The 24,367-nt window shown below is 48.0% G+C and overlaps 6 protein-coding genes and 3 pseudogenes across 6 annotated transcripts, besides 16 other annotated features; 4 read left to right on the plus strand and 5 right to left on the minus strand.

Moving 5' to 3' along the window:
* Positions 1–13,157: part of a sequence feature (heterozygous, non-Esmeraldo-like haplotype) that runs on past the window's edge.
* Positions 103–599: a mobile genetic element.
* Positions 232–254: a sequence feature (AT_rich).
* Positions 298–321: a microsatellite.
* Positions 414–446: a sequence feature (AT_rich).
* Positions 633–1,511, minus strand: Tc00.1047053509663.20 (hypothetical protein, conserved; the record flags this gene model as incomplete). The annotated part of the gene is made up of 1 exon (XM_807525.1): positions 633–1,511. The coding sequence occupies one exon, from the start codon at positions 1,509–1,511 to the stop codon at positions 633–635; it is 879 nt and encodes a 292-aa protein (XP_812618.1).
* Positions 2,078–2,368, minus strand: Tc00.1047053509663.25 (annotated as a pseudogene).
* On the minus strand, positions 2,566–3,621 carry Tc00.1047053509663.30 (thymidylate kinase, putative; the record flags this gene model as incomplete). Its single annotated transcript, XM_807526.1, has 1 exon — positions 2,566–3,621. The coding sequence occupies one exon, from the start codon at positions 3,619–3,621 to the stop codon at positions 2,566–2,568; it is 1,056 nt and encodes a 351-aa protein (XP_812619.1).
* Positions 3,633–3,661: a microsatellite.
* Positions 3,715–3,740: a microsatellite.
* Positions 3,804–6,662, minus strand: Tc00.1047053509663.37 (hypothetical protein, conserved; the record flags this gene model as incomplete). Its single annotated transcript, XM_807528.1, has 1 exon — positions 3,804–6,662. The coding sequence occupies one exon, from the start codon at positions 6,660–6,662 to the stop codon at positions 3,804–3,806; it is 2,859 nt and encodes a 952-aa protein (XP_812621.1).
* Positions 6,696–6,730: a sequence feature (T-rich).
* Positions 6,846–10,106, minus strand: Tc00.1047053509663.44 (hypothetical protein, conserved; the record flags this gene model as incomplete). The annotated part of the gene is made up of 1 exon (XM_807529.1): positions 6,846–10,106. The coding sequence occupies one exon, from the start codon at positions 10,104–10,106 to the stop codon at positions 6,846–6,848; it is 3,261 nt and encodes a 1,086-aa protein (XP_812622.1).
* Positions 10,241–10,286: a sequence feature (A-rich).
* Positions 10,752–11,993, plus strand: Tc00.1047053509663.47 (annotated as a pseudogene).
* Positions 12,080–12,110: a sequence feature (AT_rich).
* Positions 12,374–12,404: a sequence feature (AT_rich).
* Positions 13,158–24,367: a sequence feature (areas not merged during assembly with more than two copies in the genome that could not be assigned to a particular haplotype).
* Positions 13,537–13,556: a microsatellite.
* Positions 13,706–16,834, plus strand: Tc00.1047053509663.50 (trans-sialidase, putative; the record flags this gene model as incomplete). Its single annotated transcript, XM_807527.1, has 1 exon — positions 13,706–16,834. One exon carries the CDS (start codon positions 13,706–13,708, stop codon positions 16,832–16,834), a length of 3,129 nt encoding a protein of 1,042 aa, XP_812620.1.
* Positions 16,924–16,962: a sequence feature (T-rich).
* Positions 17,594–17,644: a sequence feature (T-rich).
* Positions 17,675–17,703: a sequence feature (AT_rich).
* Positions 20,658–23,195, plus strand: Tc00.1047053509663.60 (annotated as a pseudogene).
* On the plus strand, positions 24,157–24,367 carry Tc00.1047053509663.69 (trans-sialidase, putative; the record flags this gene model as incomplete). Its single annotated transcript, XM_807530.1, has 1 exon — positions 24,157–24,367. A coding segment is annotated over one exon (211 nt), but the record flags the coding sequence as incomplete, so codon positions are not given.

Raw genomic sequence — 24,367 nt, forward strand, 5'->3', positions numbered from 1 at the left:
AATTAGTAAATACGCATTTTTGACAAACCCAGGTGAAACACCCACAAAGATAAACATCAGTTTTTCTTGAATTCAAACACAAGTCGTTAGTTGTTAACCCTGAATAATCTTCTGGGTCGCTGGCCGAATCCTGCAGTTTATCAATAATAGGAACCAAACAAGGTAGGAATGAGAAATGGAAGAATGGAATAAGAGTGGGGATCCACCATATCCTCAAAACGTAACACCAAGTAAATATATATTTATATATATATCATCCGTTGGCCACAATTGTGGCCCATTCACTCTATTAGGATAATATATATATATATATATATATATTTAGTTCCTACTTACGAAGTGGCACACTTTGGGATCTTCCAGCCACAAGACCCCGCCGCGAGGTGGGAATCAAAAGGGAGTGGGCGAGAAGGTAAAAATAAAAATAAAAAATAAAGAATTAAATAGCCACTATCGGTTCCCTGCCCCACTAAAGTCGTATTCTTCCCAAAAATTCATAAGACAGAAAAGTGTCGTAAAGAAGCGCATTCGTTTTATTAGGATATATAAATTAATTAAATTCTCCAGTTCCCCCGTGATCATTCTCTTCACAAGCTCCTATAAACCACGTATCAGGGGCTTCAGATGATGTACTAAACCATATTTTGGCCCATTGGATATCCAAGTTTTTTCATCTGGTGCTCATTTTGAGCCAGTATACATCCGATTGTGGCACAGTAGGCGATGTCCGCTAGCATTTTTAGAGAATCATTATTAAAAATGATGGCCAATATACTCAAAACACATGAACAGCAAATAACAGCCACATCACAACAATCATTCTCCAGATTATAGTGCTGAAGTACCATGAAACGATTGCCGTGCACTGCGCATGAAAGACAAAGAGTGGCCTCTAGGCACATGCAACAAGGCTCAACTCCTTTACCAGAAAAGCAAGAGAGATCTCCACACAGTCCGGCGCAGCAGATGTAACGTGACCAGTCACCAAGTAATAGCCTTTTGCGTTGCATGATGGTACAACAGCAAGGACAAAAACACGCACCTAAGCAGAAACACGGCTCATTACAAGGTGCAAGGATCATACTTGTCGCCCATTTGTTCGAGCCCTCCCAGTTCTCAACCTCACTGTAATCGGCCGGCGCGGTGTAATCGAAGTACGATGTCTGAGCGGGCAAGGCTGGTGTATTAGTATAAGGCAATGCATTACCGGATGCTGGTTTCCCGTATTCTGGCTGAGGCGGTCCGTATCCTGGCTGAGGCGCCCCGTATCCTGGCTGAGGCGGCCCGTATCCTGGCTGAGGCGGCCCGTATCCTGGCTGAGGCGCCCCGTATCCTGGCTGAGGCGCCCCGTATCCTGGCTGAGGCGCCCCGTATCCTGGCTGAGGCGATCCGTATCCTGGCTGAGGCGGTCCATATCCTGGCTGAGGCGGTCCATATCCTGGCTGAGGCGGTCCATATCCTGGCTGAGGCGGTCCGTAAGAATAAGGGTAGCTGTTTCCGTCTGATTTCATCCTGTTTCACTTCTTGCAGTACAGGAAAGGAGTCGGAGGCAAAAGTAAAGAAAAGAAAAAGACAAAAGAAAGTCGTATCACCTCCATAAGAGTTGTTTTTTGGTTGTGCAGCAACAGCAACAGTAGACGGTAATTTATATAACTGACATTCGCCAAACTTCTTTTCTTGTCATTGTTTATCCAACACCTCACGTTAAGCCCAGCCATATATATATATATATTTCTTGACTAGAACCGCGCAACATAATGAATGTGATGCATTTGTCTTTACGCCTAGGCACGACCGAGAGGCCGACAACGCCACTCGATGGCCATTGGTTAGAATCTGAAAAAATTTCGATACCCCCTTAATTCCAAAGTCAGGGTTGACAAGTACCAAAGGCCCAAGACCACGCTCGTTCCCCATGATTGCCATCATAGTCAGCCTTTCCCAGGCACCATTATTAGCGAGGCAAATGAACGGAAAGGGGGCGCGGTACACAGCATATAACGTAAAAACAAAAATATAAGAGAAGTCAAGAACTTTATTGGCTGCCCCCCATGTATTCAAATCTCTTCTCTTCACGTTATTTCATGGTGGCTTTCACAATGAAAAAACATCCACAGCAATTAATGGACGGGATTGAAGTTTTATGGGCAACAGTGCGGTCTTCTTGTTCTTACCGTGAAGTCCCCTTTTATAACTGGCCAGCGTGCTTTTCATTTACAGCCGTGTGGGGCCACGATTCTGTCGAATTGTAAAAGACTTCTTTAACAGTTAAGAGAGCCTCTTTGCTCCATGTACTTGCCTCTTCGCCGCTATCCTCCTCACTTACCAACAAAAATCGAAAAAGCAACAACAATGGATTGCACCTCATATAAAAAGAAACAATCCAAAAATAAAAAGAAGAGAAGAAAATCACTCGAAAATGAAGCAAAAAAAGGGGTAAAAAAGGACAAGAGAAAAAGTGGGAGGTACACGGGTACGCCAAAACCATAAAACTCATCTCTTTGACACCCCCCTATTCCAAACACATACACACACACACCACTAGAAACACATTAACGGTTAAACCTACGCTATGGGAATAAGCTGTCGCTCAATCACTTCGTACACCTTATTATGAGTTTCTTCACGACTTAGACGTGATCCTGCGCAATCACAGCAGTCCGTATGAAACCAGTTGGACATGTTTTCACAGCACCACAGGTATGTTTTTCTGACATTTTCCTTGTATGCGCGCTGTGCAGTCTCATGAATGTCGAGTGATCCTCGGTTCGGATCCACCTTCATGGCAGAGAACGCAGCATGTGGAGGGAGATCAAGGTAAAGGACCAGGTTTGCTGGAGGAAGCCGGAGCCACGAGACCTCCATCAATTGGAGATGGCCAATAAATCCAGCTCGTTCTTCCTCTGGGAACTTTGAAGCCTGATGTCCACAATTTGCCGTGTAATACCGATCCAGAACAATCTTCGTCCCACGGCACATCCAGTACTGAAGCTCAGGCAAAAAAGCAAAACGATTCATGGAAAATAACAAACTAAACAGCTTGGGATCCAGATCTTGTATTCCGCCCTTTTTTCCTGACAGAACCTCACGAAGAAGCTCACCATAGCGATTTCTTTCTGAAGGGAATTCAATACTTGAGACACGGTGTCCCTCATCCACAAGGCGGTCAACTAAAAGCCTCGCTTGCGTTGCCTTCCCCACCCCATCCCCACCCTCAAATACAATTACTTGGCTCACGCTTGCGTTGAAGGAAAAAAATGCCTTCACAGCCAGGAGCTGTGCCTGCAAAAGGCCGCCCGAGAGATCCACATGGAGGGAGGAAATGGTCTCCAGCAAGGGGATCGAAGTGGAGGCGATGCTGCCTTCTTCAAGTGACAGAACAGCTATACGTCTACGGAACAGAGCGTAAACAACGCCCGCATCCTTCAAACTCCCCTTCTCTGTGATGAGGCATATAAAAGTATTGACTGTTTCTTGTTGCTTATTCTTTCGACGTAATACCTGGACTACTGAATTGTGGCAATTTACAAGTTCGACGGAATCCCCCACGGTGGCTGCCTCCGAGGCAACAGCAGTACAAAGCGCTTCGCTCCGGACGTCCAGAAAGACAACAATCTTCATCCTTTCTACCTAAAAAAAAAAAAAAAAAAAAAAAAAAAAATAGAAATGATAAAAACAATCATATGCTCCATGGATACACAAGTAGAAAAAAAGGTGTGTGTGTGTGTGTGTGTGTGTGTACTGATGACGATGGGCCTAACTTTCCCTCAAAGGGGAAGAAAAAATACACACAGCAAGCTCTTTTACCTTAATTTATACCACTGATGCCTGCATTGGGCAGCAGCGCGACGCACCACGCGTTTATGATCAGCCAGCAAAATCTGTGTTAGATGCAGTACCCCTTCTTTCTCCCTTGCAATGATTCTTTTATAATTTAATTCATCCTCGTTATTCGTGGCAGTTAACTGAACGGCAAACATAGCTACCTCCGACAGCAGGCGTAGGGCTGTGCATCTTGCCTGTAGGTCTGAAGACCGCACAGCACTCAGCAACATCTGAAAGAGAGCACCATCATTTGTCAAAATCCGTTTCATGAAAAAGACTTTGGAGTCTATGCGAAGGAGTACACAATCCAAAAGTTGCAAAATGCCAATAACATGACCTTCGGACGGTTTCTGTCGTGCCAAATTCTCGCATACTTCCAGAATGCTACTCCAATCAAACTCCAAACCAATTGCCTCTTTTCCAAGAAGTTGAAGAATAACATTCAATACTTTATCTGGCATAGGGATGTTGCTAGTTCGTACGGCCTGAATAAAGGGAACAAGAAGGGTAACACATTTATTCGAGCCCAATGATGGCGAGAAAAAAGTGGCTGTCAAAACTTCATCAATGTCTACACCACTACAAATTGCGTCCAGTAACCTTAATATTATACCCTTCACCTCACCATCCATTGCTAAGCCAGCCTTTATTAGACCACGGGCTGCAGCTGCATGCACGGCAAGCTGAAGCTCTGGATCTAGGCCTCTTGACCTTGTTAAGAAACCCTCTAAAGCGTTTGGCGCGTGGGCGCATATTGCCGACACGCCTTGTATCGTTACGCGTCGAAATTCTTCTTCCTGAACGGCATTCAACATCTCCGTTACCCAGTGCTCCAGGGTCTCTGAAACATGAAGCACATCCGAGTCACAGGAAGAAAGCAGAGCGATCACCAATATGCTCCACCTTTTTCCGTCAACCATCTGCAGCACCGTTTTCTCAATTGAACATAAAGAAATACGCACAAGCAGTTCACACAAAAATTCCAAACTCGCGGGCAAATTTTTCAAAACCACGATTTGCAACAAATGCAAAATATCTTCTTCTGAAAAGTCTGCATTTTCTGAAAGAGCACGCCTGCACAAAGAAAACACATCTGATTCAGAAAGCCGTGATTCAACCAAAGACCGTAAAGGATTTAACAAAAGTTCCATGGCCAAAAGAGCGACAGGAACAGAAGACATCAAAAGAGCATTAAAAAGTGTGATAATCCCAGTAGCGTTGAACTTCGTTTCTTTTTCAAGTAAATGAACGATAGCATTATTCAAACCATTCCCCTCAAGATGACCAATACGAGAAATACATCGGGCAACCTTAATGTGAATTTCCTCATTGCCCTGTAAAGAAATCAACAAGAGATTTTCATACGACAACTGAACACTCTCCACAGGCATCCATGGATGCAGATATACATCCAAACTCAATAGGGATGAAAGTAGTTCACACATGATGATCTTTGAGGAAGATTCAGCCATTTTTAGGGCCAGTAATAGGGTTTCCACAAGCCGGAATAATTCTGGGGAGCTCAACTCCAGACTTCTCTTCACGTCATCCAGAGTTGACGACAATCCATGGTGCACCTCATCGGTGGTACACAGATCTAAAATGCCTGTAAAAACAGCTGAAAGAATAATAAAAGCATTTTCTTTCCCACCATCAATCTCGTTCAAATTCATTAATAGCAACGGCAAAAAATGAGACAGAAGGGAAGTACCACAAGAAGCATCACTGCGGGCTAAATGGTAAAACATGGTAGCGTATGCAGAACATGTTGCACTTCCAGAATTCAAACTTGTTAAAGCACCACTAATTGCTGGTTCTATCCAGGAAGCTATGACTGGGGATAAAACCCCATGAGATCTTTTGCCAATAAAACTCAAAAGATTCATACAATCTCGTATGTATGAGTCCCCCTCACTAAAACCCAGAGATACACCCTTAATAACTTCATTCCGTACGTGACTTACGACGGGAAGTATATGGGGACTCAAATCGTTCATGTCGTGTGCCGATTCAGGAGAAAATAATTCCAAAAGGACGGCTATGGACTCCTGCTTCACAAAAGATGACGGAGACGACAACCTTGACAAAGTAAATGAAACGCAGGGATCCAAATAAAGTGGGCAAGTCATACACCGAGTAAGACTTCGTTTCAATTCCTCTCGTGTCACACTGCACCCTGGTGGCCGGGAAAATACTACTGGAAAATAACTAGAAATACTGTCAAAATATTGTTCCTTTAGAGGAACAATGTTATTTTTATCAACAAAAAAACTCAAAAAATAGTAGAGCTCAAACATATGCAACACAAGTTCCGGCTCCCCTTCCTCGTCCATGGCTTCCAGAAGCAAACAGAGAACGGGTGTGGTAAGCCATGACACGGTGGCCTCTGAAACCATGTATTTAAGGATTTTAAATCCACTACGCCGGACTCTTGTTGGCAAAGCCTGTAACCTAACATTGGGTAGAAAACCATTAGCTAACTCTGTAAAAACGATCTTACTACAAGGCCGCTGGGAAGACAAATATTCAATAACTCTCGTAATACATTCCACGGAAGTTTCAATTGTCTGCAAAGAGGAAAGCTTTTCTAAAAAAAATTTCAGTACGACGACGGCCTCTTCATCTAGTAGAGTTTTTCGTCTTGTTGTGGCCAGGCTCAAAACAAAAAGCGCTTCAATAATATGTTTCTCATCTGTAAGATATCTACTCATCATGCGGCACAACTGAAGAAGAGGCACTTGCCGTAGCTTCTCAAAAGTTTCCTCATCGCAGTTGAGACCCATTGAAATGGCTCTTTCAATTATATTATCTACTTTTTCTCCGGACATAGATGGCATTGTGTTGCTCTACACCCACTCTCCCTAATACCCTTTCCTTTTTTTTTTTTTTTTCCTTTTTGTCTTTTCAATAAAAACGACAAAAGAAAGGCTTTTCAAGCTTGTAGGTTTTATTTTAAAATGGATTTATTTCCGACCATTCAAACGCCCAAAGCAGCCAATTCATTCAGAGAGATTATGCAATCAGGAGGGCAAGACACAGATCCTTTGTGAATCACTTACACATACGGCACATGTGCCTGATGCCAAGCCTGTAGAATGTCTTAAATAAACAGATGGTAACTTAATTGTGCCAATACAAAGTGGTTGCAAAATAATTTCGGTTGACTTGAAAGTATTAGGGGCCAGGCAGAAACTCCACTGAGTTCTCCCGTTCATTAAAAAGCAACCGTTGTTTTTTTCCATCAATAACTCACAGTTTTGAAAATTCTCTGTCTTGTTGGTGATATCAAAGGAAATCAAAATTGGGGAACCAATAATGGCAATTGAAGGACCCCTCAGAGACAACACAAACGGGGTATCTTCCACTTTCACTTCAGGTAGGGGAAAATCAGAGATAATATGTTGTGCTCCGTTTCCTGGGGCCAAAATCATTCGAATAAAGCCCAAAGAAAATTTTCCTGCATTCAAAAGACGAAATTTAATGCTCAACGTCAAGACTTCCAAATGCTCAACGTGACAAGGAAGCAAGCTAACTACCACCGACGAAAGTGAAGCATCCTGAGTGCAAACAACATCCAAATTTTTCACCATCAATCCTTGAGGTGCACGGCATTCCATAGAGGCCAAAAGAATAATTTCTTCCCCCTTTGAAGAAGCAAAGTTATCGGAATGATCTTCTCTTTCTGTGTGAGCAATATATACAAGAGAATCTCGGTTACTTTGAATCGTTGGAACATCGTCTCTCGTACTATAACGTGGATGAACCAAAGTAAACCTTTCATGTTGTATGGATACCCGAGAGAATTCTGGCACACGGAGAGTGGTTTCGGATCCCACAATCACATCACCCTTAATTGGTGTCACCATCCACGGCAAGACCTTCAAAAAAGTATAGGTTGTGGAGAAGGGATAAAAAACATTCAGCTGAATTCTTTTTAGTATCTCCACGTCTGAATAATTTCCTGATTTGTAATAAAACAAAATAGGAACCATGTATTTTCCAGCCCGAAGACAACGGTAATTCAGTGTGACATATAACGGATGATCACAAGAAATAAAGGCAATATTATCCAAAATGACAGTGCGATATCCCTTTCTAAGACCCTCACCCATTTTCATTTTTTTCTCTTGACATGCATCCCAAACAAATTCGTACAAACTGGGGACATCGTGTATTACAAGAGTACCATTTCCAGTTAAATCCTGCTTCGAATTTACCACAATATCAAAATTTACTTCCTCTCCTTCAATTCCTGCAATGTTCCTCGGGACCTCGATATCGACTCCACACACCGGTCGGACTATGGAAATCCACGGCTTATGATACAGTAGCCCAGAAATACTTCCAAGCATTTCCGTCCCTCGTAAAAAGGGGTTTCCACCCAGTGATTTCTCAAGCCTCCACTCAACATTTATTTGTATACCAGCACAATTTACACGCCCTCGGACACTCTTACAATGGTAAGTTCCCGGTTTATCAAGAGCCAAAGTGAGAGAAGCAGAAGAAGGTGTATTTGAACTCAGTTTTAGACCTTTATCTGAGACCAAATACATACTTAAATCCTCCACCCCATCACTGGATAACCAAGAAACCACAACATACAGCGAATCCACAATAATCATTTCGATTGAGGCAGTAAAAAGTGAAAATTGTATTTCGGTCTTAGTCGCACAAACATGATGTTCATCTTGAAATCTACATAAGATTGTGAATGGTGCAAAATGACCTCTTCTTGGATATGACAGGCTAAAATGATTCAATTTGTTTTGTTTCATCAATTCCGTAAATTGCTTCATATAATTCTTTTGTTCCATCCCTACAGCGGGCCCAAAGCAAAGCGACACATATGAGAAAAGAACATCTTCCCGAATATTCTCTTTGAGATTACCGCCAGTAGATTGCATGGCACACATCCAAATTTTATGTACCGCCTCAGCTTCCTTGTATGTTCCAATACGTAGTCTTCCAAACCTCTCCAAACAAACGAATACCTGTTCCCATGCATGAAAGCTAGCATGAACCCCAACAGAAATATAAAACGCGTCAAGAGACAAACTGTTGTGTGATTCAATTTCACTCAGTAAATCCTTCACACGTACTGATAAAGTTCTCATAGAATTATTACTATAGAAGATGCAATTGTGTGATTCCAGGTGACATTCTGTACCAACAAAAACGGGAGCTACAGTGTGTCTTTTCGAGGAACCAGATGGCTGGTTTAGTTTAATAGCTTCCTCAAATGCCCCCATTGCTGCAAAAAGATAATCTCGTCGAGTCTCATCAGCCACATAACGACAATTTCTTAACAACCATTCATAACATTCCCCTACAAGTATGAGTCGAAGAAACCCAGCCATAGGCTTAAATTCAGGTGAACCGCAAGGAATAGCCCTTCCAATCCACATAATATGGTCCTCACAAAGTCGACAATACATATCATCGGAAGAAATAGCCGATTCCAAAGCAACAATGTGTAATACACGAAAAAGAAGAATGGTACCACAGATACGCAGCTCCATCGCTGGCCAGAACGGAGCAATCTTTCTTAGCGTTCTATAAGCATTTTCAAAGTGTTTTTGGGCGTTTTTTGTATCATTCAAAACAAGACAATGCCAACCGAGTTTGAAACCACGTCTCACCAAAGGGTAACTCGGCTCAAGTTTAGAATTTTTTAGACGCGACATTTCATCTTTATGGTACTTTGTAGCTAACCCCACTGCCATTTGAAACAGTTTTTCTGCACTCTCCTTCCCCATTCCCGATTCATACAGGGGCAAAAAATTCTTAAAATCACTACCAAAAAACATCTTCAAATCATATTGCAGTTTTTCAATCTGCGCGGTAGAGTTCGCACTTGTTCTCATCGTATTTTCAGTGACCAGGGCGATAATAACTTTGCTACGGAAACTACGCGTATATTCCTTTAACTGGCTACAAACGCCAGATAACCAAACTTCATCTATCGCCGTTTCTCCCAGCTGATCCCAGTCCAAACAAACAAGAACACAGCTACATCTTAATCGGAGATGCTTTGAACACCAATTGCTCTTCAGTATACCCGAAATTTCAGCACCTAAGCTAACATTCACGCCTTTATTTAAAAAAGCTTTTACATCCGAAAAGTAGTTAATCCGAAAACGCACGCGAGAATCAAAGAAATACGATAAACCCTCAGCAATCCGAAGATTTTTTCTACCGAGTACCGCAAGAGAAAAAGACGGATTGGCATCCAAGTAGTCCCGATAGGCATCATCATTATAGAGTTGAGAAAGAAATTCCATTCCAATAACTTGAACATCTCATTCGCAAAATAAAACAAAAGTTGTAAAAGTAAGAAGAAAAAAATACATCGCAAGAAAATTCGCAAAAGCATTAAAAAAAGAGATAAAGTAATAAACAGTATGGAAGAACCCACAAAACAAAAAGAACAAAGAAAGAAAGAAAAACAAAAACAATGACAACACAAATAAATTTATCTCGAAACCTGCACAGACAAATTCAAGATGTACGAAAGTTCAGCACGACGAATGCCAATGGATCCTAACGAAAACGTAGTGCTCACTCCCTCTGTTTTTAAATGCGCACACCATAACAATCAATAATTGCCAACATCGCTGGCCATAAATAGCCGCGGCCTGGCCCTACCAAGTGCCATTGTCACCATCAAAGATTGAAAAAACTTCCCGTGCAAGGCGCGAGGCCCCTCTCTTTCCCGAAGCGGCGGCGGAAGCGCGTCCTCTTTCACGTCGCCTCGCCTCGCAACGTGGGGGAAAACGCCGCCTTTATTATTATTGCCGGCCCGTGGGTGATAGAACTCATCTAAAGAAAAGCAATGAAAAAACCATATAACACGTCTGCCCGCTGGCTCTGGAACAACTTCGTCCGTAATTGCTGGGCCGGTTCCTGGGGCGTGTGGGGCAACTCGTATGGTCGAAAAGGGTATGGCGTTCGCTGTGGCCTCACCACCGTAACTATTGAGGGAAGGGAGGTGCTGCTTGTTACCACGCCGGTGTATTTGGAGTAGAAAAAAGGGTAGGGGTCGGCCTCATCTTTGGGTGACGGACGGTGCACGTGTGCATGATGCTGGGCCGATATCCGATGCAGCTGATGACGCTGCTGCCAGTTCCCTGCTGTATAGCAGTGGGGGCGATCCGATTTTACTGTACGAGAATAGGAGTGAGGGGTCATACGGTCTTGTTGCCGTGCACGTGGCTACGCAGCTGGAGCGGATAAAGACTGTGGTGAAGAGGTAGCAGGAGTTGGATGAAGCCTTAAGAACGTGCAGACCCACTGCCACTATCGACCCGGTGAAAAGGGGCATGTGTATTTGTCCCATTCTTACTGACGGGCTTGTTGGCTATTTGTCTGGTCTGTCAGCTGGGAGTGAGTTGATGGACGAGTACCTCTGCGTGAACGCGACTGTTCATGGGACGGTGCGAGGGTTCTCCAATGGAGTGACGTTTGAAGGACCCGGAGCAGGGGCGGGGTGGCCTGTTGCCCGAAGTGGAGAGAATCAACCGTACCATTTCGTACACAAAAGGTTCACTCTAGTGGTGATGGCAGTCATCCACGATGAGCCGAAGAAACGCACCTCCATTCCTTTGATTCGTGTGGTGATGGATGACGGGGACAGGACTGTGCTATTTGGTGTGTTTACACCCATGATGGGAGGTGGATGACTGTAATTCATAGTGGCGGTAGACAAATACTTCCAACAGGGTGGGACCCAGGAAAACCGTGTCAGGTGGTGCTGCGACACGACACGGGCAATTTGGATTTGTACATTAACGCGAGGGTGGCTTACTTTGGCACCTACAAGGGGTCTCTTCTCCAAACAAACAGTATTTCACACATCCAATTCCACGGGAAGAGTGGGGAAGTTGCAGAATCCAGCCATTTGTCACTCTCCAATGCCCGTTTGTATAACCGAGGACTCAATTCCAAGCATATGAGATGGCTCATGGTCGGCGAGGCAGGCCCAAAATACGATGATGGCAGCTCTTATTCTGCGAGCGCATCGGAGGAAGGAAACAAAGGTGGCGGTTTCAAGCCAGAGATTTCATCGAAGAAGCCAAATGAAGGTTCCAGCTTCATGTATAAGAATGCGTCTCTGAAGCTCTTATTTCTTCGGGGGCGTTGGGGCTTTGCGACTTTTTGCTGGTTTTAAAACTGTGGCGTTCTGTTTTTGTTTTGAAACCTAGTGTTTCTGCGTGTTCTATTTTTAAATATTGTATGCATGTAGTGGTTACTTTTGATTTTTATATTTTATATTTTATTTTTTAAAAGAATTCATGTAAAAAGTAATGTTATGGTTTCAGTCAGGGATTACCGACGTGGGGTCCTGTTTTTTCCCTTTTTTTTGATGTTGTAGTCTTGCGAAAACGAATGGATATAATGAGTGGTTCCTTTCTAAAGATTACTGGAACTGGTGGCACTTTGCGCAGCGCCGATGCGTGTCGGTGAAAATTAAGGGTGAGAGCTGGGAGAAGCAAAGAATAGATTTTCACTTTGGAATATAAGTGTTTTATGAAAGTGAAGTTATAAGCAGATTAAATAAATAAATAAATACATATTTTTTAGCCCACATAGAAAGCCAACTTTAGTGATCCCACAGGGATCTTTTGGGATGACTTTTATCTACCTGTTTTGATCCGTTTTTTTGAATGTGCATGAAAATAGCGTTGAGTAAAAGCTCTGCCATTTTTCTCTAGAAAAAAAATAATTGTTTTTTGGCATTTTCATTTTACTTGGACTGCTGTGCGATAAATAGTGTAACCAGTTTTTTTTCTTCTATTTTCCGTACTGGAACTCGGTTATTTCCCTTTACTTTTTTGTGCAAGCTCACATGCATTACCTTTTTTTTTGTTCTTTGCGTGCCTGCGGAAAAACAGATATCTACAATTAGACGATATATGCATTATGATGCAGCTGGATGCTCTTCTCGCACTCTGTACCAGAAGTTACGTGTGGTTTTTTGCTTCCGTGGCCAGGGAAGGAGGAGAGCAAGCGCGCACCGCGAGTCTCTTTTTCTCTTGGGGAAATAGCGCACTCCGTGTGAACTCATGGAGTGAAGCGCCGCGTTATAGCTGGATGGATGGAGATCCGCTTCCGCTTGTGGCTCATTGGGTGATTGCTCGCTCCGTGTGCGTTGTATGCCGGCAGCGGGCTGTGGCCGTATCCCGTTGGCCGTGGGATTGAACTGGAGGCGGTGGCGCTGTGTCTCTTCTTCTCTTCCATTGGTGTGTGGCTGCTGGCGGTGTGTGCGTTTGTTGTGTGGAGGGCCGAATCTTCTCACCCGCGGACTGACGGCACTGCGATGGTGCGTGTGTGTGAGGGCTGGTGTGGAGTTGCCGGCCAGTGCGAGGGCTGTGGCGATGCTTTTCCCGCCTGTCGTTTGTTTCTTCCGTGTGTTGTGCTGCCTTTTGCTTTTTTCCCCCTCTCACCCTTTTCTCCTGTGTTCCTGCGTGGAGTGGCCGCATGCTCACGGGCCATGTTGATTGTGAGTGCCTCCTGACGGCATCCGTCTCCCTCTCTCTCCCTCCGCCTGTCTGTCTGTCATTCCCTGTTGTGTGTGGCGTGTTGCACCGCGTGAGGGCTGGCCCGCACACACCGACGGCCCGCCGTGACTTGCAGTGTTACTGCTCTTTTCTGTGGGCGATGGCTCTCCGTGCTGTCCCTTCCGGATTGTCTCGTGCCCGCTCTCTGGGTGGGTGCTCTGCTCTGCTCTGCTCCTCACTGACCTTTCTGGTGTATTGCCGCTGTTGTCTGTTGCTCCCCTCCAAGAAGGAAGTTACTACCAAGCGCTAATCACTACTGTGAAACTCGAAGGCTCTGAAAGGACCAACAACATCACACACACACCGCCCACACACATATTTATATGCTCTCACGTGTTGCTGCAGTGAAGGCACCCCGCACACACAACCGTCGCCGCGTGACCGGATCCAGCGGAAGGAGGAGGGAAGGAAGAGAGAGTGAGCCGCAGAGGCTCAACATGTCCCGGCATGTGTTTGATTCTGCGGTGCTGCTCCTCGTTGTGATGATGTGCTGCGGCACCTGTGGAGCTGCGGCTGCTGAGGGCAGTATTCCAGGGAATGCCATTGATCCGTTCACAGTGACGACGCCGGTATCATTTGCTAATTGGAAGGAGTTTAAGGACGGAAGCAAAATCACCTCGCTCCGTGTTCCTGGCCTCGTTAAAGTGGGTGATGATGTATTTGCCGTTGCTGAAGCGCAGTGCGGGGAAAGGAATGGAGCCGGCAGCTGTGCTGGGATTTTCTCAAAGCACCTGGATATAAGTGATGACTCAATGGATATTTCTACGTCGGATACAAGTTTGTTTTGCATGCAACTTGTGAACACTGCCGCGAATAGTTTTGGGACAACGGAATTGTTGCGACCAACGACACTTGTACTTGGGGACAGTGTTTATATGCTCCTGGGAAACTACAGCCGTACAAAGCCGCAGGTTGAACGCACGAATGAGAGGGGCCTTTTACTCGTGAAGGGAACTGTAGCTGTTGAGAGTGGAAACAACAAGAAACTTGTGTGGAATGAGACCCATTTGGTGAAGCCTCAAGGCAAAGGAAAATCTGTTTTCTTGACCGAATTTTTGGGTGGCGGAGGCTCGGGTGCTGTGTTGCGTGACGGCTCGCTTGTGTTTCCCATGCAGGCCAAAGACAAGGATGGAACGAGCTTTTTACTGTCCATGAGTTTTGACCCGTCAGACAAAAAATGGGAGCTTTCACGCGAGACGCCTGGTAACGGCTGCAGGGATCCAACCCTTGTGAAGTGGGAAAAATACGAAGGCGACAACGAAAGACTCTTCATGATGGCTCATTGTGCTGGAGGCTACTATGACGTTTACATGTCCACTCCTCATGGAGTCAATTGGTATACTTCGGGTGAGCCAATTACCCGCGTGTGGGGCAACTCACACAATCGAACAGGGTACGGTGTCCAGAGCGGATCTACCACCGCAACCATTGAGGGAAAGGAGGTGATGCTCATCACCGCGCCGGTGTATCCAGAGGAGGACAATGAAGGTGGAAAAGGTCGGCTCCATCTTTGGGTGACGGACAAGGCACGTGTGTATGATGTTGGGCCGGTGTCTCGTGAAGATGATGACGCCGCCGCGAGCTCGCTGTTGATAAAAGATAATAATAATGAGTTGATTTCACTGTACGAGAACAAGAAAGACGGTGGATCATACAATCTTGTCGCTGTGCGTCTGACCGAGAAACTGGAGCGGATAAAGGAAGTGGTGAAGACATGGAAGGATTTGGACAACGCCTTGAAAACATGCCGTTCCGGTTCCAGCGGCACTGTTGACGCGCTCAGAAAGGGTATGTGCAATGGTCGTGTTCCCACTTATGGGCTTGTTGGCTTTTTGTCTGGTAAATCAACTCAGACCGAGTGGAGGGACGAGTACCTCGGCGTGAATGCAACAGTGACGAATGGGAAGAGAAGGGTTCCCAATGGATTGACGTTCGAGGGGTCCGGGGCAGGGGCGGAGTGGCCTGTTGGCGAAATGGGGCAGACTGTGCCGTACTACTTTGCGAACAACAAGTTCACTCTTGTGGCGACGGTGTCCATCCACGAGGTGCCGAAGGAAGGCAGCATTCCTTTGATGGGCGTGAGGATGAATGACACCGACAGCACGGTGCTCTTTGGTCTGTCGTACACCCATGAAAAGAAGTGGTTGGCCATACCGGAGGGTGCTGGTGATGCGGATGATTTTGTTGAGTGGGAGCCAAACAAGACGTATCAGGTGGGACTGCGAATGAATTCTGATTGTTGGATTGCCTTTGTAGATCGAGAGGAAATTGACTGCAAGGGATATGATGAGAATCTGTTTGACTCGCACAGGATTTCACACTTCTACATCGGTGGGAGCAGCAAGGACCAAAGTGCAACGGGCGGCCACGTGACGGTGACCAACGTCATGCTATACAACGAGAAGCTGTGGGATGATAAGCTGTATAAACTCAAAACCAGGAAAGTCAATATTCCATCACTGGGTGTCGAGGAACATCCCACAGAACAGGTGACCGGCACAGACGTTTCTGTTTTTTCCGAGTCATGGAGTGAAGAAAGCGCCAGCTATGAGGAATTGAATGGGGATGATACTGATGAACAAGAGGAAGGAATCGTCAATGATCCGGTGCATGCAGCGCCCCCTTCCACGGTTGTCGCGGGATCATCTGTTCCTGAATCCGCCACCGCAGCGCAGAGCGCAGAGAATGACCGTCCAGAGGACAATGCCCAGCTTTCCGAAGACAAAACGTCTCAGCAAGCCACAATGAATGAAGGAAATAAATCGATGCAACAGGATTCAGATGTGCAGACACAAGACCCACAGCCAGCGGAATTAACGGGGGTCACTAATGTTGAAATGTCCTCTGGAAGTTATGCTGAAGAGCAGCCAGAGGAGGATGGAGGAACGAATGACCGGAGTGGCGGAACAACGTCTCCAGTAGCTGCGTCGTTGAGTATGGATACGGCCACTGCACCAGCTGGCGGTGAGCACCAAGTGCAACAAAGCACTGAGCCTTCCGCTGAAAACGACGACGTGCGGTCCACTGGTACCGGGACCACCGGCGCGGAGGAAAGCCTCATCCTCGAGGCGGGGGACAGAAATTCCGAGAGAACAATGGGCTCAGACAGCAGCCTCACTCCTTCAAAGAGTGACGCCGAACCTACAACCGCGGAGGACGCCGACAACATCTCTCGGACTGAGAGGGCCGAAGTTTCTTCTGAAAACGGCAAGGAGGCGCCACAGACGGTCGACACCGCACCGGGTAACACAAGCACAGCGCCTGGGGAAACCGAGATCCCATCGGAGTCCAACGCTACAACACCATCAGACACTGACATTTTGCTTGAGAACGGGCATTTGAGCGAGTTGGCGGCCATGTCTCTAATTGCTGACAGCACCGTGCATGTGTGTGTATTTCGGGTGTTGCTGCTGCTGCTTCTGGGGCTGTGGGGCACTGCGGCTCTCTGTTGAATAAATTTGGGAGAGCAAAGTTGCGAAATTCTGTGGAGCAACAACTGAGCGGCATCCCAGCAATACTCAATGAGTTTTGTCAAGGGTACTTTCTTTTTTTTTCTTTTCTTTTTCTTTTTCTTGTTTTTGCTTTAATTATTTCCCTTCTTTTGTTTGTTGCCTTGGGGCAACCAATATGAACGTTTTCCTTTTCTACTCTTTACAATTGTTTCTTCTGCACTCTTCCTGCGAGGGGTGCCGTGTTTTTCCCGCCCAACTGCTCCACTCGCACACCCACCGACACGCTCTCGACGACGGCCCTGTGCGCCTCGCCTGCTGCACGCATGAGGAGGGGCCGCGACGAACGGCACGCTGAGGTAGCCGTGACGTGTGGGCGTGCGACGAGGGACTGTGGGGCGGAGCACACATTTCTTTCCTTTTGTTTTTTTTTGCTGCGCTCACTCTCCCGATGGAGTGACGCGACTGCCGTCATGTCTGCGTGCTTCTCTCAGTCCACACACACACGAGTGACTGTGCTCTGCGGGCCGCACTCACGCGCCGATGAGAGGGCTGAGGGGAGCGGCAACAGGCAGATGACCCCATGAAATATAAACGATGTGCGGACACATGGAGGGTCGGACGGTTGAAGGACATTTAAATATCTTTTAATTTTATTTTAGGACAAAATATATGCAGACAATTTCTGGAGCAACATGGTGGTTAGGTGCTTTTGGTGTGTGTTTTTTTTATTGTGTGGGTGTAGCCGTAATAAAGGACGACTTTTTTTTCTTTCATTTTTTAAATTTTTCATTTTTTTCCTGTTTTTTTTTTCAAAGTGTGAGGTGTGGAAAGGTGAGGATGAATTTTTTTTTATTTTAATAATTTTTTATGAATTGCCGCTGCTTGGTCTGCAGTGCAATATCATGAGTTTGAGCAGTCTTTCCTTCCTTATTTCTGCTCCTGCTTTTACTTCTTTGCCTCGTGTGTCTGCAGGCACACACAACCACATGCACGCACAAAATGCACATTGTAGTGGATTTGGATGCTTCTTTTGTAGCGTGTGCTGGCGGTTGCGGGGGGCTGCTGCTTCCTCCGTGTGCATGAAGGGAAGGAGGAGAGATGGAGCACACGGCGAGTCACTCTTCCTGCGGGTGTGATGCGCGCGGTGGGCTGCGACTGCTGTGGAGGGCCGCATTCCTTTCGGTGTGCGCTTCTCCGCCGTTGTGCCGTTCGCTTGCACATGTCATTTGTTGTGCGTGTGCGTACTAGACATGTGTTTCCGGAGCGTTGGGCGGCCACCACCATTCTTTTTTGGCTTGTGTGAGTGGGCACGTGTGGATGAGGGTCAGGGCGCATGGAATGAAGGAATGGCGTGAGGAAAGGGGAATTTGATTTGGAGGGTGTTTGGACCGGATTCACTTGGCTGCGGTGGCCACATGCACGACGGATGTGTTTCCGCATAATGGGGGAGGATGCGACAGGGTTTTCCGAAGTGGCCCGTCAATGCAATTCGGGTTTCATAGCACTGAGGCAGAGTGGTCTTCCTGCAATGGCTGGTGACGGCCCTAGTGGACCGGTGTATTTATGCTGCTGCTGCTGCTGCTCGAGGAGGCGTAGAAGTGCGATTTGAGGTGAGCGGCGGAAGGGCCACACATCCCGCAGTGACGGTCGTCGTTGGCCCACCGGGTGCCTCTGAAGGTTTTGTTGGATGCAACGTCCTTATGCCCGTCTCTGGATGGCGACATCCCTGATGCAGCCAACGAACGGGGCTGCGAGCGACGGTGAGACGCAAGCACGTGTGGATGTTCGGAGCGGCCGGCGCACCGCACGCTGAGAGCATGGCACGGTGAGGACCGGACCCAGAAAAGGGACACCGCGTGGGACGTCAATCTTCACTGCAGCGACCGCCACCGAATTCGGATTTGCTCGCACCTTCTGCGGTCCCTCTTCCTCCCTCACTTCTGTGCCGAGGACTCTGCTGCGGGATCCAGCAGCGCGATGTTTGGCCGCAGGAGCATGGCCCGAACAAATGATTTGTGGGAGGGGATTTGCACTGCTACGAGAAGGAAAAAAATGTTGCTAGACGACCACCACTACAAGACCGGAGTGAAGTTGTGTTTTGTCCACTTGCGCGAGGGCGGCCTGCCACCTGGTCGGCTAGGAGGATTATTTTTTTTTTTGCGTCGTTGCGCTCTCTTTTTATTCCGCTGCGTTTTCATGCGGACCTGCGAAGGGAGATTTGCAAGAAGTTCCTGCGAGTCGTCCGTGCCGTCGTCGGAAAGGCGAGTTACCCCCTTGAAAAACGCTACTTTATAATTTTGTTTTGGGCGGGGAGTTCCTGTCGATTCAACGCGACTTTGTTTTGCGGATTTGATGCGTGTGTTTCCGAGCGGTTCGATCTGTGCTCCCGGCCCACTCGGATGTGGTGTGCGCCTCGACGTGAGGGTGCCTGCCAGCCGTTTTATTGCCTCCCCCGCTGTGGCTGCCGCCGCTGTCTTCTTCCCTTCCTGAGGTCCTGCGGCTTCTTGACAAGATGTTTTGGAGAAGGCGTTGCCGCTCTTATCGTCCATGATATTTTGATTCTGGTGTCGCGGTCAGGAGACATTGAACGAGAGGGTTTGCTGCCCTTTTGTTTTATTTGTCCTCTCTGCCTGACGGCCAGTTCTACACAAGCGTGCTCCTCGGCACCTCAGTTGGTGCTGGCGGGTTGCTCACAGTTGTCGCGGGCAATCGCATGCGCCAACTCGTCTCTGCTCCTTTTCAGTGTCGCATTTTTTTTATTGATTGACGGACGCCATTCTGTCCGGCGTGTCACCTTGATTGGATTGTGTGGGACTGCTCGCCAGGGCCATCGAACAAAACAGGCTGAAACCTTTAATTATTCAAGTGTCGTCTTGCGCACACGTATTTTTTTTTACGTTCTGTTGATGTGCACTCAAACAACGAGGTGTCCGGAACTATGCGTGCGTGGAATTCTTCCTGCCATGTGAACTGCGGGCATCACCGCGGGGCTGCCACTTTGACTCCGCAGAGTTGTTGTGTCTCTTCGCGGGGTTGGCAGGGAAATTCCATGCAGCCTGCTACTGCTGGTGTGTCCTCAAATGTTGTCACTCCATGCGAATGATGTGCTTCAGCGAGTGAGGGTGTTGGTTGGGTTTGTGTGCACACTGGTTCTGTTTGCTACTTTGTGCGGGCACGCAACGCTTGAGTGGTGGGAAAATGGAGCGGGGCGATGCATGGCCGTGTCTCGCCCATTGTCCACTGCACGATGGTGTGGGGCACATTGTGGTGTTGACTCTGCGATGTGACTGCTGTCCCCTGCGCGGCAATGGTGGTGGGTGGAGGAGAGTGTTGACCCGCGGCGGGAGGGTGGGATCGTGCCTCCTTTTCTCTTTGTTCCTTCCCTTTTTGAAGGTGTGCACCTATTTTTGGTGTCGGTGATGGGGCAAACAGACCGACAGACCAAGTGAATAAAACAAAATAGAAAAAAGGACGATAATGTGGCGGTGTTGGGGTTGGTTGCAGGCCTCGGCTGCTTCACCGACAGGCGTTGCAGTGCGGCTGCATGGCGTGCCGATCACTCCGCCGTGCGAGTGCCACGCCCAACGCCATTGGGACTGCGGGACGAAACAGCCGCGAGTGTCCTTTGGAGCCAGCGGCACCTGCAGGCCGCAGTTGGGCGGTGCGAGTGGGATGCTTCACCACACGGGTGTTGTGATGGCGCCTCGCCGTGGCTCTTGTGATGGTTCCGACGCTGCGGCTCGACATGTGTTGGGGAGTAAAGTGTGGCCGCAGTGGACCATGAGCAGCACCAACATGAGGCTGAGTGATTTCCTTTGGAATTATGTTGGCGGCAGGGCGGCCGTTGATGAAAGACTACAATGTGACGATGGAGGTGTTTGTTCAGGAGCTGGATGATTACGTACAAGACCAGCGGCTTCTTGAAGAAATTCTTAACTTGACTGCGTACCAAGCGCTGGAGGCCATTACTAGGCCTCTTCACGAAGGTGTGCTCTCTCTCGGGCAACGTGGGACTATGAAAGAAAGCATACGATCACTCCTCCTGCAAGGGGAAAACCAAACGGAGTACTCACGCAGGTACTGACAGAAGCGCGGCGGGAGGCAGAGGAAAGGCTAAGACGAACGCAAGAAATGAAATTTACCATTTCCACTAATATCGAAGAGGTACTGTTTAAGGGAAGAGCTCGCGTCAACGTAATGAAGCTGAACGACTTTCTTACGATGGAACCGGACGGCAGGGGCATTGTGGACACCAATCGGGATGTCATGCTGGAGGGGTTTCTTAGGGACCCCACGAAGTATATCCGTGATAAAGGAGCACTGAACGCCATACAGGCATCAGGTTGTTATTTGAGCATGAGGCGAGCTGTAAAGGGTGAAGTGGTCTTCGACGAGGATATACGCAGGCTTTGCGATAAGGGTGTCGACAATCCACCGGGGCGGTCATTGGCTGCTGCGGAGGTAAAAGCAACTGTTCATAACTCCACCAAACATTTCTTGGATGCAGCTGCCGAGGAGGCGAGGAACCCAACGACGACGAGCGCACCGGAGAAACTGGAGGGAGTGTACGAGTCTGTGCACAATGCGAGGCGGAGCCATGCGGTGGAACTTCCGGACGGCGTGGAGCGAAAGAAAACGGGGACGGGAATGGGGGTGCATGAGGGGAAGCCAGAACAGTAATGGTCGTACAGGGAAGCTGACGACGCTATCGAAGAGAATGACGCTGTGCAGCAATCCGGTGCAGCACCTCCCGTGTTGATGGTGCTTGCCTCGGAGAAGGGATGGCCGCACTCGTGGCATACGATACAGGATCTTCCTAAGGACGTTTTTGTGAACTGTGAGGTGGAACGAGTGTGGCGGATCGTCAAGGGCGATGTAACCGCGTGGTCCAGCCCTCACGGTGGGACCGACTTTAAGTTCGAGCGACGTGTGTTGATTGGGACGCCCGGGATCGGGAGTCGATGAATGCCGGCTCGCACCTCCTCTACCAGCCGCTGCACTGCGATGCCAAGAAACTCCAAGTGGTAGTCCACTGTTTTGGTGGACGAGATGCGTACGTGTCTGACAAGACTAGCAGGACGGTGACAAGATGCAGCGGTGAGGACATGTGCATCTCTGAGTTGAGACGTTTGGGGGGGTATGGGAGGAATGTGTATATTATCTACGATGTGGCAAAGGAGGGAACGCCGCCACCGAGACATTTTGCGCCTACTTCTGGATGGGGCATGATTGCGGTGCCATTCCCAAAGGTAGCCAACTATGATGAGTGGGCGAAGCAACCATAAGCCGCGCGAATCATCGTGAATTGCCCCGACGAGATGGATGTGAAGGCGATGTGCGCCTGGATGACGCGTGATGAGACCAAAGAGAAACAAGCGGAATACTGGAAGGTGGTTGAAGAACGCATGAAGAAAGTGGGACCGATTCCACGTCACGTCTTTTATGAGGAGGCGTTTAGGGAACGCTGTGGAGCGGTGAAGTTTGCATTGCAATCGATCAGCGAGGGAACCGTGAAAGAGCACTTTTCACGGGGAGGTGAGTCGCCGTGGTGTTCTGAGGATCCGTCCCACAGGCTTGTGAAAGTTGTTCGGGAAATATACGCAGGCGGTGTGATCCTTTTCAATGCACCGATATCTGCTTGCCTCGAGGAACGGACATTGGAACGGTTCCCAAGTGTAGCAGAATAAAATAGCTTTTGAGGCTGATGTTGGCGTCGAGGGATAATATTTTGCCCATATTTTTTGGATGGTTTGCTTTGAAATCGTTCACGGAGAGTGCCTTTGTCAAGGCAATGGCGACGAAACTCACGGAGCTTGAGCCGCCAACAGGACGTCAAGCAAAACCCTGCGTCTTGAAGTTGGCCCCTGAATTGCATCCCAAGGGAGATGAAGGTTTGCTGCCGAGTGAATATGAAAAACGATCCGTAAAATAAAGTACGGGGTGCTGCACAAACCGTGGGCCACAAACCTTCCGCTGGTGGACGTCTTTTTTTCTCGGAGTCCAATCCAAGGACGGTGGTTGGGCTGCGGATGACTACGGCGGGTGGGCACCACACCACCGCCAGCACTGTGCGGCAGTTCACTGAGTGCCTGGCGGCATATTTTAATGGTTGGGAGGAATTGTCCCGAGACATGTCGTGGGGGATGATTTATGTGCAGCAGGCAGCCAGCACGCCGATGAACGACTGGCGGAGATGTGATGTCGTCAATTCCGATAATGTGAGCGACGAGAGCCTTGAGATTCGGTGTTCTGGGAGGAAGAGGTGCGCCAGTACCCAGTGTCAATATCATCCAGAGACTTTAGAAGAGACGAAGCCCTCCGAAGTGTGCAAAGATAATAATAATAGGAAAATGGATTAGGAAATTGAAGGTGAACGAGACAGCTTGATTTGTGGTAAAAAATCTTGCGGGAGTTATATATTTTTGGATGCTTGTGTCTGAGCATGCGGAGCGGGTGCACCAGCCCCATGCGGCAGCACCGCACACAAATGCCAAAATGACCAACGCTATCGGAAATAAAGGTGACCGAAGAAATTAGGGAGGGAAAGGGGTTGTTTGGCTTCTGGTGAAAAACATTGGGTGATTTTCATATGTTATTTTGATTGTGTGCCCATACGAGGCATAATTGGAGAATTGCCCCGGTATGAGAGAATCATTGTGGCTGGTGGTGTCACGGCGTTACCGCATTGTCCATTTCCTTCTATTGTGTTCGAAGGCCCATCACTAACGGAAGCATCTTTAAGGGATGGACGACGAATAAGGTCTATTGAGGAAACAGTGCGATCTCCGTGTGACCGCGTGGACTGTGGCGCCGCGTCATGGATGGATGAATGGAGATCCGCTTCCGCTTGTGGCTCATTGGGTGATTGCTCGCTCCGTGTGCGTTGTGTGTCGGCAGCGGGCTGTGGCCGTATCCCGTTGGCCGTGGGATTGAACTGGAGGCGGTGGCGCTGTGTCTCTTCTTCTCTTCCATTGGTGTGTGGCTGCTGGCGGTGTGTGAGTTTGTTGTGTGGAAGGCCGAATCTTCTCACCCGCGGACTGACGGCACTGCGATGGTGCGTGTGTGTGAGGGCTGGTGTGGGCGATGGTTCTCCGCGCTGTTCCTTTCGGATTTTCTCGTGCCCCGCTCTTTGCGTGGGTGATGTGCTCTGCTCCTCACTGACGTGTCTGATGTATTGCCGCTGTTGTTGCTTTACTCTCCACTTCTTGAACACAGTCACGCTAGGAAGGAAAATAAACTCTAAGCGCTAATCACTATTGTGAAATTTGAACACTCTGAAAGGACCAACAACACACACACACCGCCCACACACACATATTTATATGCTCTCAATTGTTGCTGCAGTGAAGGCACCCCGCACGCACAACCGTCGCCGCGTGACCGGATCCAGCGGGAGGAGGAGGGAAGGAAAAAAGGGCGAGCCGCAGAGGCCCAACATGTCCCGGCATGTGTTTGCTTTCGCGGGGCTGCTCCTCGTTGTGATGATGTGCTGCTGCACCTGTGGAGCTGCGGCCGCTGATGGAAGTAGTGGGG

Source organism: Trypanosoma cruzi, genomic scaffold (genome assembly GCF_000209065.1).
Source record: "Trypanosoma cruzi strain CL Brener 1047053516359 genomic scaffold, whole genome shotgun sequence".
NCBI lineage: Eukaryota > Euglenozoa > Kinetoplastea > Trypanosomatida > Trypanosomatidae > Trypanosoma > Trypanosoma cruzi.